At 44.5% G+C, this 13622-nt stretch overlaps 1 protein-coding gene across 10 annotated transcripts in view; it reads left to right on the top strand.

Annotated features, from left to right (window-relative positions):
• CIT (citron rho-interacting serine/threonine kinase) overlaps positions 1-13622 on the top strand; it is a 162515-nt gene that overhangs the window by 53099 nt on the left and 95794 nt on the right. For all 10 annotated transcript variants that reach the window (XM_042963234.1, XM_015542629.2, XM_015542628.2 and 7 more), the window contains one exon: positions 8015-8198. In XM_042963234.1, coding sequence (XP_042819168.1) covers positions 8015-8198 — 184 coding nt within the window. The remainder of the gene's footprint in view (positions 1-8014; positions 8199-13622) is intronic.

Here is a 13622-nt window from a genome sequence, read left to right as displayed (position 1 = left end):
CAGAGACACGTGATCCAGTTTCTTAGACCAATAAATGGCATTAAAAAAAATTCAATGCTATAGATTAAGAGACATACCAACCAAATCAGTTTGTGAACCTTGGTTGGATCTTGATTCAAGTGAAAAACCAACTGTAAAGAGACATTTTTGGGATAACTGGAGAAATTGAACACAAACGTGTTGTTAGATAATGTTATGGAGGTATCGTGGTTTTGTTGGGTGTGATGAAGGTATTGTAACAGTATTTTGGACGTCGTTATCTGTTAGAGCAGTGGTTCTCAACTGGGGGTGATTTTGCCCCCCACGGGACATTTGGCAATGGCTGGAGACATTTTTGGTTGTCATGACTTGAGGTGCTGTTGGCATCTGGTGGGAAGAGGTCAGGGATAACTGCTAAATGCCCTCCAATACACGACAGCCCCCTACAACAAAGCATTGTTCACTTCCACATGTCACTAGTGCCCCAGTTGAGAAACCCCATGTTAGAGATATCTACTGCAGTAGTTATGGGTGACATGATACCCTGTCCGGGGTTTTCTTTTAATAATCAACAAACGTGCAAACAAGACAGGGATGGGGTGGAATGGAATGGGAGTTGCTCGTTGTTGAACTTGGGTGAGGGGCATGTGGGAGTGCATTGTACTACCTTACTACTTTTGTGCCTGTGAAGATTTTCATAGTATTTAAAAATAAATTTTAAAATATTGGAGAAAAGGATACTACAGCGGTCTTGAGGGCGGCAGAGAATGAGTGCTATCTGATGTGTTGTTGGGTATAGGTAATTCAAGGGGGAAGATGCTAGAAGGGAACATTGTTGGGCACTAGAGTGATCGGGTCCTAGGGAATGGAAGCCGAGGGATGAGCTCCTTCATTGTTTGTTTATGTTCTGGGAGTCTCTACCTGGGCCCCAGACTGGCTCTATCCAGACCCACGCTGGCAGGGAAACGCAGTCCTAACTAGTTGCGGTTTGAAAGGATTCTCTCTTTGGAGCATTTCCAGCCTGAGTAGGTATTTTGCAGGTTTGCTGAGTACCTAGACCCAGAGAGCAGGGGGCAAACAAGTTAAAGCTACAATGTTAGAAGTCTGGTTGAAGTGTGATGCAGAATTGAGAGAAGGCATCTCTCAAAGCATTCTCTCAAAGCGAATCCATTATTCAAAGTTCTTTACCAAAAACTTAATGTTAAGCAGCCTGGTAGGAACATGGCTTTTGAGAATAGTGAGATTCGGACAGAGCCCACAACTCCATCGAGACCTGGAATCTGCCACCAGAGAGGGAATCTGCTTAGCTCTTGGCAGCCAAACCCTAGCATCCTTGAGATTGAGCGATTGATGCGTGCTTGAATAATGCTAACTTCCTTATTCATCTCCTTTAAAGACACCATTGTAAAAACTGATCACCAGCCAAATCAGCATTACCTTAAAGTCTCTTTATGACTTTTAGGGAAGCAGAGACATGGGAGAAGTTTTTATTTACTTGAGTCTATTGGAAACTGGATCTAGTTTGTCTTCCTTTTGTATTTCTTCCACAACGTGTTGCTTGTAGGAGCTATACCTGACCACTTCCTACCCACTGGGGAGGAAATAGGGGACTTGCCCGAGGCTCTAGGGAATAGAGTCTGTTCTGATGGGGCTGAATTACTTACGTATATTTAGTAACTAGCTCTATTTGTCTATCCCCTAACTTGTTCTGTTGGCTCATTCCCATGACCTGATGATAATGGATATTGCTCTTCTTACCATTGGAACCTTTTTCTCCTGGAGTTGTTCACATCCTAAGAGTTGGTCATTGATATTCCTAAAAGCTCTGCTCTTGTGTCAGTTGTCACATTTTGCCACTTCTTTCTGTAGCCTGTCTGCTGTTAATCCACATCCTCTCTGTTTCTGTTATCACTTCCTTAGTATAGAATTTGTCATGTTGACTATTGTAGACTTGTCCTTAAGAGGTTTCTAGCATCGACCTCTTCCAACCATTGCTCCTGCAGCGATGGTATCGGTCTCTGGCACTATCACCCACCCAGTGCTCTAAAACTCTCTCTGATAATCCTTTCTGTCAATCCGATCCAGGGTTCCCCCGCTTCAAGGTCCAGCCAAGATTTCACTTTCACTTCATTCCCAGCCTCATTACCCAGGTCTTTCTCTGGCTGGTGCTCTGTGGCTTTTCTAAAGCGGTACTCTTCCCCACTCCAGCCCGCCAAGATCCCTTTTAACCAACTCTTGACATTCAATCACCTCCATGACACTTTCCCACAGGAACACACAAAATTCACTGTATCCCCTTCTGCAGAACTTGCCAGCGCTCCATTTATATATCTCTGCTTTTCATACCCACACCTTGACCTCTAAATGACATAAATAGCCTCCTCTTCACATACTTTGCAGTTCTCTGCCTTTGTACCATGGGTAAGTGTGATCGCATTGGTACTTCAGATTTTAAGGAATTGGAAGATGGCTAATTTTCTGGTCGTCTTCCTTTTAGTTTTGAACTGGCATCTAATAAATGAATTACCTTTTTTTTTTTTCTTAAGGTGTGGGACATCATGGTAGATAGAACAAAGTTGAAAATGTTTTTGATTTAATGTCGAATGCCCACTGTGTTCCAGGCACAGTCCTGCTTCATTATATCATTACACAATATTTATTTATGTGCCTTTGTCTTTTATGACACCACGTTGGCCATTATTCATCTTCTGCTTCTGCCACACACAATTCACCAGTGTGTGTAACTCACAGTGATGATTAAAAGTCATAGGAGTTTCATGAGCTATATCTAGTTCGGATTTTTGTTGTCGTACTTGTTTTTTAACGTGCCAATTCTTCATGACTAAATCAGGTACTCTAGGTTTCCTAAAGCGGCACTTGCATGAAATAGCCCATTAGGCTTAAGAAATTACCACACATCTAGGGTTCTTGTTAATCATTCATTCCTTTAACCGAACAGATATTGAACATTGAATAAGGACAGCCAGGTGTTGGGTGTGTAATCGTGAGCACGACATTGTCTTCCCCCTCATGGAGCTCGTGTTCCAGTGGGGAAAGCAGGCACTAAACACTATACCAAAATTAGATAATCCCTTATATTTGTAATATTGTTGCTTGCATGGTATCCTGGAAAATTAAAGGTGGGAATGGGGTAAATGGAGCTCGGTGGACTATGTTAGAAATAAGTAGGTCTAACAGGACAAATACATTTGGTTCTCTTTTCCTTGTTATTTGCCTTTTGTTTTGTTTTGTTTTTAATTTGAAGGCATTTCAATTTTTTTCCCCCAAAAGCTTCTAATGAATGTCAGGATTAAAGAAAAGAGAGAGAATTTATAGGAGAGAGATTAACTAAAGCTCCTAAAATAGCTCTTTGTTTCTGAAAACCTTGTTCTGCCATCTATCTTATAATTGGGGGTGGGGGTGGGGGAACACTCCAGAACTTGCTTGCATAGCCCTTGCCACTACAGGGAAAGTGCCCTGATGAGACCTCATGCACAGGCTGATTTATTTTTTAAAATATATAGGAAAAGTTTTTTTTTTTTTTCCTTAATGGCTTTTACCAATGAACAGTTGATCTTAATATATGACTTCTGATTTGTCATTATTGAATGTGGTGGGTATGGGGGGGTGAGATGATGATTTCATAATACAGTATCAGAAAATATTACTATAGGCACTCATTAACATATTTTTCAGACAGAAAAATCTCCACTTTTAAAGCCTCTTCATTTAACTCAAATATCAAATAACTTCTTTGTAGCCTGTATTATGCTAGGTGCTCTCTTTCCAAGATTCATTTTCTAGTTATTTAATTATATACCTGTTCAGCACCTACTGTGTGCCTGGCACTATACTATGTTCTCAGATGTAATATGTACCTCCATCAACATAGACTCAAATCCAGTGACCTATTAATACCTTTTTTAAAGAAAAAAAATTACATTTTATGGAAATCAAAAAAGGAACATTTCCAGGGGTGCCTGGGTGGCTCAGTTGGTTAAGCATCTGACTTCGGGTCAGGTCATGATCTCACAGCTCATGGGTTCGAGCTTCATGTCGGGCTCTGTGCTGACAACTTGGAGCCTAGAGCCTGCTTCGGATTCTGTGTCTCCCTCTCTGCCCCTTCCCTACTCATGCTCTATCTCTCTCTCTCTCTTTGAAAAATAAACATTAAAAAAATTTTTTTTTAAAAAGGGAACATTTCCTATAAGGTACATGAAAGGAGGATTAGACCCCCACGACAGATGTGGTCACATACTTTGTCATCTTTAGATTTGACCAAGTTTTACATAATCCTTTCAAAATGTGGCATCCAGACTTTGAGCTACTTTACTCTTTCTGGTGCACCTGTTAAAACATGTATTGAACCTTCTCATTCTTTGTCTCTTGATCTCTCGAGTCTTGTCTCTTTGTTGGCACTTCTCCACTTGCAGATCTTGTTATTACGCAGGTTCTGCCTCAGTGGATGTGGGGGCAGAACCAGAGAATCTGTAGTTCTAACCAAGTCCCAGGTGATGCTGATGTTGCCAGTCTGCAGATCACACTTTGAAAAGCGTGGGTCTATGTGATTTCTTCAGGTCTCTTAGGCTGTGTCTAATCGTCTATTTAATGCATTCAGTGAGTTTTAACTTTGAATTCAATAACTTTTCATTTTTTAAGTTTCTATTTGGTTCCTTTTAATGTATGTGGTCCTTTTTTGAGAGTATCCTATTCTTTTATTGGAGTTTCTACTCATCTACCTTGGTAATAAATTTATTTTATGGCCCATTTCAGATTGTGTTTTATCTGCAGTTTTTGGAAGGCTGATTTTCTCATTTCTTATATGTGAGGATGCTCTTTTGTGGTGGTTTGTGTGGTTTCTTTTTCCTCAATATACGTAGTTGTTGGTTTTTACTTTTTTATCGTAAACTCATTTCTAGCAGGGACTGTGTGTGTGTGTGTGTGTGTGTGTGCGCGCGCGCGCGCACGCCCTGGATTGTGAGTGTCCCCACAAGTTGTTCTCCTGTTGTGTCTACCATTGCCCTCAGGGCTCAGTGATCCTGGGCCAGTATTGGTGTTAATCTCTTGTTTTGTAGTTCCCAAACTATACAGGATACTATAAATACAGACATCCTACCTGGGATTACAGTTTTAATAGCCAGTTTATTTCTTTCCCCCTAAAGGATCTTGGTCAGGGGGAAACATCCTTGTCACTTTCTGGTGGATAGATAATTTCCAATTTGCTCATTTCTTTTTGGCTTGAGGCTCTGGCTCTTTTCTTGCCTAAGTGTGGCCCTTATAAGCCCTCCTTTTCAGACTTTCCTGTTGTACTCAACTGACTACCTGTCTAGAGCTTTATATCCCTAGCTTTTAATCTGTCTTGTGACTATCTCACCTGTTACCATCTGGTATATTTCATGTTGACTTCTCCTTCCTTTTATTGAAGATTGTCCCTTTTTCTAATCTCGACCATATGGGCTAGCTTTGAGCATGATGGAGTTTTTAAGAGAAATCTTATTTTATGGTACAGAATTTCTAAATCATAATTATTTCACAGAGGGTGGCTCCTACCCCTATATTAATCATACTCCTCACTCAGAAATGGAATTCTATTTTAGTCTCCCAAAGATAAATTAGTATATCGTGGAAAGGGAATTAAACTTCTGTTAGGAATGAAATGATATGATAAACACAAACATCCACATGAGTGTGTGTGTCATTTGCCCAGGGAAGAAGAATTTGCAACACAGATTGTGCTGTATCTCGCTAGCCTTCAATAACCGCAGGATCTGTCATGAACGTGTATCTCGTGTGTGCAATAACGACAATAGCAGGTGATCTTTACAGAGTGTTTACTGAATGCAAAGAAATACACCAAACACTTTATACAGAGTTTTTTCATTTAAACCTCCCAACAGCCCTTTGAGCAAGTTGTCTCTATGTTGAAAATGAGGCTCAGAGAGGTTAAGTGACTTTCCCAAAGTCACAGAGCCGACAAGTGGTGGAGCTGAGATTTGAACCCACTCAGATTAAAAAAAAATTTTTTTTAACATTTATTTTTGAGAGAGTGAGACAGAGCACGAGTGGGAAAGGGGCAGAGAGAGAGGGGGGACACAGAATCTGAAGCAGGCTCCAGGCTCTGAGCCGTCAGCACAGAGCCTGACGTGGGGTTCGAACTCATGGACCACAAGATCATGACCTGAGCTGAAGTTGGCTGCCCAACCAACCGAGCCACCCCGGCGGAACCCACTCAGATTTTGAAGTAAGGTTCCATTAATGACAATGCTTCCATATTCGTATCATCTGCGAATCTCCATATATTTCCTCAGTCTTTATCTGAAGTTTTTTGGCATGGAAAACTTCTCTTTCTCCTTATGAAATGTAATTTCCATTCTTTTTCTTTTTGCTTAAAAAAAATATGAGGTAATTGAAATCAGGTTGGATTTGAGGCTATATTGTTGGAAGTACACATGGGATGTGGGCTGAAGCATTCAGTGTAATTTTTCTTTCCATCAGCTAATTTTTAAAGTATTAAGCAAGTAGATTCTGATGCTAACAGGGAAGATTTAAATTCTCTTGAGAGCTTGGAGGTGTTAAATAATTTTCTGGTAGTGCCTTCTATGTTTTCAGTCTCCAGCCTCATCTCGGGTGTACCTGAAGCTCAGCGAATGCCCCTGGGCACTTTCCAGGAGCAGCCAGACCTCCTGGTGGAGGCTTCCTTTCCTGACCCCCTCCCCCCAAGCCCTCACCACTCCCATCTGCTCCCCGGCATTGCTTCCGATATTGTTGTCATTGGGGTACTTTGGAAACAGATTCTCTTGGGTCTGTAAGCTGAAAACAAGACTGCTGCTCCTGTCTGGTGCACAGCTTAGTTCAGAAAACGAGGGGTTAAAAAGGAAGCCTGGACTGTGACAACTGTCCTAGGGGGCGCTGTAGCAAGCTCCGGCAGTGACTCATGCGGCTCTGTCACTTGGATCAGCATTGGCCCCTGCCACGCAGGCGGCCAGGTGGGGTTACAGCCAGAGCACGCACAGAGTGGGGAGCATGAAGCCTGCACTGCGGGGGCTGTGATGCCCGGCTTGCCAACTCAACCGGCCGGTTCGCCACTGACGCCTCAGCCTGCAGCCATGGTAACGCTTCTGGCCCGCTCCACCCCCCGGAGCCCACCACAATGGGCAGCTTCCTGGTGACTGATGGGCGAGTGTCCCCCGTCCCTGACCGAGAGAGCTTAGTAGGTCTGCAGGAAGTGAAGAAGATGTAAGATGCCCCTAGCTGGGAGTCATGCCTTAACGAGGTAGGACGCCGATGCCCATCGGTGCATTTACACCATCAGCGCGCAGGGGTGCTGTAAATCATCGGGAAGAACTTTATTTGGCTGGTGTTTCATTATGCTGATTAAACTGCGGTGGATTCGGGCAGCATGATTGAGGTGGGGAGGAGGGATAATGAACTAAAAAAAAAAAAAAGTGGTTGATAAGAGCTCCGAGCATACTCCTCTGGATATGAATGAGCTAGACTGCAGTGCTTCCCTAACATGAGTTACACACCTCCCAGATCCCCTCCCCTGCTCCTTCCTCTCATCCCGGTTAGCCCACGAAATGTATACATGCCATCTTATTTCAGTGGGTAACACTAAATATTAATGACTTAGAGCTGTCCAGGAGAGCAAACAAATAGGTGTAGGTCAGCTGGCATGCTGGCACCTGCCAGCCTGACGCTCTGTCGAAGCGTTCTGGAAATCTCACGAACGAGCCGCTTGCTCACCTGAGTTCCCCAAGTGCTTTTGTTCCAGCCAGTGACCTGTTTGAGTTTCTCCTTCAGTTTTACCCCGGCGGGGAAGGCAGCCTAACTGCCGCTTGGTGGCCATGTTGGCAGAGAAGGGGTTAATCTCTTGTTGCTGTAAGAGCCAAGGCTGGGTCTGCCTGTGTGAGCTAGATTGAAAGCAGGCGCTGCAGTGCCATCGGGAGCCGCTGAAGGAGTAAGACGATTTTCTCCGCAACAGTGTCGAATCCGTCTGAATTTTCCTCTCCCCCTCTTCTTGTTTTCCTTTAACCAGCTCCTCCCCCCTTCGTTCCCACCCTCAAGTCTGATGATGACACCTCCAATTTTGATGAACCAGAGAAGAATTCGTGGGTTTCATCCTCTCCGCGCCAGCTGAACCTCTCCGGTTTCTCGGGCGAAGAACTGCCGTTTGTGGGGTTTTCGTATAGCAAGGCACTGGGAATTCTTGGTAGATCTGAGTAAGTGAAAATTTGACTTTCTGAGGACCTGCACTGATGCAAAGGTGGTGGGGGGGAGGTGGCGGGGTGGGGGGAGTGCAGTGAAGGGAAGCTGTTAATCAGCCTGCATTGGAGGAGCAGTTTACCTGTCTGGGCTTTGGTGGGGCAGAATGTTCATATTCTCATTTTGCTGTGTTTCAGGTCCCTCTTCCTCTCCCTAGCATCATAATTGTCAATTGGGTACTTTGGGTTAGTTTTTCAGTGTTTGGTCTTCTTTAGAGGAGAGGAAATAGTGGGGGATTACCTAGCAGTGCAAATGCTTGGTGGAAGGAGAAACGTGCAGGGTTCAAGTGAGCTGTCCGTCTATTTATCCTTCTGTTCATCCGTCTCCCTCTCAGGTGGGTGGGTGGAGGTTGCTATCTTGGCTGTATTGAGCGAGATCTCATAAGCTAAAGGTTTATGATGGCTTAGCTGAGCTGCAAGTGGCTGTACCCAAGCTCTAACAGATAGATGGTGCTCGGCTCCGCTCGAAGTCTGCTGCAAGATCAGGGATCTGGCAGCTGAGCCTTTTTGAGCTGGCGGAGCGCTGGTTACCAGAGAGAGCCCCGTTACCGTGAGCCACCGGGAGGGAGTATGATGTCGCCGAGTCATTGATTCACAGAAATTGGGCTTCTTAGGGGAAAAAAACCAAACAAACCAAGAGACTAGAAAATGGAAGTATAAACATCACTGTAAACCTCTTGACATGATAGATCTCTTCTCCGTTCTTGAAAAAGCTCGTGAAAAATGCGTTAACGCTGCACTCAGGACCGTAGGGTCCTGGCTTCCAGCCTCCTGGAATTTCTCTCAAATTCAGTAGCTTCTGTGGATGTCGGAGCTCAGTGTCTTGCCTCATTCTGTGATCCGATGACATTCTGCGTTCAGAGGCACGAGTTCCTCGGGAAGGTTTTGGACTAGCTGTGCTATTCCCCCGATGCCCTGGCTTTCTCACTTGGAGGCTCTTGGGGTAATGTTAGGTAATTAGTTGCTGCCCACTTAGGAGACGAGCAGAATTTGATTTTCTCCTTGGCAGCATCCGTTCCTGATTTGTTGTGCTTGTAGTTAAGATATCGATTTGAAAGCATGCGTTGGTTCTTGGATGGTGTCTCCCCATGGGTGCTATTTTGACACTAACGTTCCTCAAAAGATCTCAGACCATTGTGGAGAATTGGGCACTCGATATGAAATAGGGTTGTGGGTTGTGATTCAATTGGAGAGAGATTTTTATGTTGAAAGATGCCGCCATGGTCCTACTTTCCTCCTTCCCCGGGGGGCTGGCTAAATATTTGGGGTTAGATTTTGGTGGCGTTGGCCGTGCCTTTCCGACTAATTTGCTCTGCAGCCCCAAAACAATCTGGATGGTAGGAGGAGAGGCAGAGAGCTCACTAGCTGTTGAATGTGCCATCAGATGGATTTGAAATAGCCCAGCAGGGCATCTGAAGAGCAGGGCAGAGGTGGAGGCCTGATGGTAAAGAACGTGTGGCTGGGGGGCAGCTTAACGTCGACGCACGCGGCACGCTGAAGGTCACAGATCGGGCTGGAGGGAGATGTGGGGAGAGTTCTAGTTCTGGTTAGCAGTGGGCTGGCTGGCTCATGGTGAAAGCTTGCTTGGGGTACTAGTGATCTGAAAAATTAGGGAGGACTTGAGGGAATTCGATTTTGGGGGCAAAAGGGCAGAATGATGTGGGAGATCTTAGGCATTGCAATTAATCTGAAGCGGTGTGTGATTAATGGCATATGGTTCTGGAAGCCTGAATTTGCATCTGCTTCTCATGGAGAGCTCAGTTAAGGGAGCTCTCTGACAGGGACATCTCAGTCTCCAGGCCCAGGCACTCGATAAATATTTGTTGGTTTAATTTGCTCATGATTCTTCCCCCCCCCCCCCCCCCCCCCCCCCCCCCCGGTCACGTTTCTACTGCTCATTGTATTTGAAGATCAGCTATTTCACCTTTGATAGTTCACGGTACATCTCTAGAGCATAAGACGAGCTTCTGTTCATGCCCCAACAGAATGCTTAATAAGATTCTCCTAAAAAAGAAAAAAAGAAAAAAAGAAAAAAAGAGAAAAAAAAAGTGCCTGCACATGAATTCGTGTATGTCTCATCTGGAAGATGGGGTTGGAGTATTCCTGTCTTTGGGGAACTTTAATGTCTTTTCCATGGCAGTTTGGGGTTGGAATCAGAAAGATTTTCTTTCATCTCGTGTCTTTTAGTGTGATCTCGCTGTTGGATTGGGCTCTTCTTGCCGCGGGCAGCCCTATGGGTGAAACCCATAGCATCATTTTAGGAGTTCGCTCCACCTGTTGGGTGTAGGTGACCCTGGACAGATCACATTATCGTTATGTGGAAATTCCATAAAAGAGGCAGTGATGAAATTAATTAGAAGCTCCTGCAGTGCTGGGGACATATATACAAATACACTGAGAGGTGGGAGGAGGCATTTTCTGGGGGTCCCACCACTGCCACCAGGGACCTGCTATTTCTTCCCGAGTTCCTCCTTCTCCCCACCCCTGTTTTCAGCGTCACAGGTTTTTATTTACACACAGGGATTACCTGTGCCGCTACTCACTCTTCACACCACCGGGGAAATAGCAGATGCTGCTGTGTGGAGGCTGGGTAAATTGACCCCAGATCTGTTACTGGTGAATTGCATGAAATGTTCAGAGGAGGAGCTGAATGAATGAGGAGTTTTCATGGAGACTCTGGTGGTGAGAGTGGTTTTAATTGCTGTGATCGCTGGTCGCTTTTTAGGATCCTTTTCTGGGACCACAGACAGTTTTTAAGCCAGGCATTGAGTGCATCATTATTTTAGACTTAGCAAGAATCTTGATCTCAGCGTTCTGTGTCTGAGGGATCGTGGGCGTTCCTCGCAGCTTGAGTGGAGGGAGCAGGAGAGGTTCCACAGGATTAGTTTTGGTTGTCTCTGGGGTGGGATTCTGGCGAAACTGGTGCTGGAGAGTGAGGGAGTGTCTGTCCTCGTGCCTCTTTTTCTTTTTAACTGACGATAACCCAAGTCACATCCCCAAGCTCTGAATGCTTGGATGTTTCTCTGAGCCTCTGTTTGCTTGAATTTTACAATATGTTAAAGATATATGTTAAAGGTTTAAAAATAAAATGCATCCCAGTTCTCCCTCCCTCCCTTGTCAGCATGGGGTATATGTCTTTAGATCCCTTCTTCCTCCTAGATCTGAAATACTGCCTCATTTGCTGAAACAGTGCATGTCTTCAAACCTTCAGTATAAACTCTAGAAGGAAAAAGCCAGTTGGTTTTATATTTTGTGCTAGTTGTACACATGCTGGTTTGATGCTTTTGGAGAACTTTGAAATCTTAGAGGAGCAAAGAGATGTCAGGGAGGCTGAAATCTGTGGGATGCCAGTGCCTGAATAGGCTGTTTTTAGGAAGGGGCTCTCGCTTCCTTTTGGCTCTGGGCTCTTTACTTTCCTTCTGGGTGATCTGAAGTTTCATTTTGGTGCCAGCCATCTAAACGCTTAGAGGAACGAGAAATGGCTTCCCACCATTACCTTCCCAGATTTTCAGAGAACCAGGTTTTGGTGCCTCTTCCTTGCTCCATCGGGACCTCTTTGCATGTCTGTTTCCTCTACAGCAAAGGTGGAGTAATAATGTTCCCTTTGTCTTAGGGCTTTCGGGAGGATTATGTGAAACACAGAAGCACTTGATCTAGTACTTGGAACATGAAAAAGTCTCAGTAAACATTTACTATTATTTTTGTTATTACTAATTTGTTAGTCTGTAGATGCATAGTGTCCTATTTATACTGAGAGGATATGGAAGGAACTCAGCAATATTAAGTAGTCTGGTCATGCCAGAGCAGAAACCCAGCTTCCCAGGCCCTGGAAGTTTAATGCTAGAGAAGCTTAAACATCCTAACCAACCACAGGTTAATATGCATTTGCCAGATACCTGTAGGTAAGAGGTAGTCGTGGGGATGGAGTGGACTGGGGGACAGAATTAGGAGGCCCAGTCCCAGAACGGGTTCCTTTCTATCAAGTTGAACAAGTCAAGGCACATATGTGTGAAATAGTCCAGGGGACACAGAGCAAACACCTTTCCTGCAGAATATCATGGTACAGATGGGATACCTGACTGCTTTAGGAGTCAAGAGAGGAGGGCAGCCTCCATTGTGGGAGACGCTTAATGGGTAATGCCAGTTCATAGTTCTTGCCAAGTTACGGTAATGATCTTCATTGGAATGTCTGTCCGTTTCCCCAAGTTGACTGTGATCTCAAGAGCAGGACTGGGTCTGATTGATCCCAGTTCTCCTGGAGCACAGGACATGGTAGATCCTCAGTAAATGCCTGTGTTGGAAACTGAGCGTGTGAGCCCACTAATGGGATGTAAAATATCTGACTTTTTAAACCAGTGGATTTGGGTGAGGGGAGAGAAATGTAGAGAACATTTCAAGTGGGTCAAGTGGTAACAAAGCTTGTCCTTATAGGGCACCAACTCTGTTACAGGCTCTATTTTAAGCATTTTACACAGATTGACTCATTTAAACTGCACGATGGCCTACAAGGAAGGATCTGTCATCATTCCCATTTTACATGTAAGGAAACTGAGGCACGGAGAGATTAAGCGATTTACCCCAAGGTCAGGCAGCTCTGAGTTGCTCAGGTGGAAGTTGAACCCAGATAATGTGGCAGCTCCAGAGTCTCTTAGCCACTGTGCTGTGCTGCCAAGTATCAATGCTGCCCAAAGGAGAAATTAGGAGATTTGTGTGGGGTCCCCAGGTTTACGTGCTTGTTGGAAGTGGAGGCCCAGTGTGGGGAATGATATGGGCAATGGGGTTGGAGTCAGGGCAGAATGAGAGCTGGCAAGCAGACTAATTGCTGGATTTTGTTTTCAATCTCTGCAAATTTTTTGAGTAGGTAGACTACGTAGCTCTTGGATTTTTTTTTTTTTTTAATTTCTTCTTCCTCTCATTTCAAGACTCTTCCCTGGTGTGTGTGTGTGTGTGTGTGTGTGTCTGTGTGTGTGTGTGTGTGTGTGTACATAAATGCACGCAGATATACTCTCTCCCTGAAAGTTCTTCTTTGCTTGAGTGTAAGCAATTCACAGGGAATTGCATTGACCTTGCTCTCCACCATGTCTTCAGGCCGATCATATACAAGATGCTCAATAAGCATTTGGTGAATCGGTCCAAATCATTTTTGTGGCTGCAGCTTTCAATTTATTGGTGACTCTGTGATCCATGTCTGTGCAAATCTATGTTTTGTACTTTCAGCCACCTTCTGTCATTTATCTTGGCGATGGCTTATTCCAGGGGAAGATGGCCTGAATTCTCCAAACAGTCCTACTTCCTTTTTACTGAAATACTTAGGATGGTGGGGAGTCTTCCCTTAAAAACTATCTTCCTTTCCACATCCGGCCCGGGGCTGTTTGTTATTGT

Source organism: Panthera tigris, chromosome D3 (assembly GCF_018350195.1).
Source record: "Panthera tigris isolate Pti1 chromosome D3, P.tigris_Pti1_mat1.1, whole genome shotgun sequence".
NCBI classification, from domain to species: Eukaryota; Metazoa; Chordata; class Mammalia; order Carnivora; family Felidae; genus Panthera; species Panthera tigris.
This window is presented reverse-complemented; position numbering and strand designations above follow the sequence as displayed.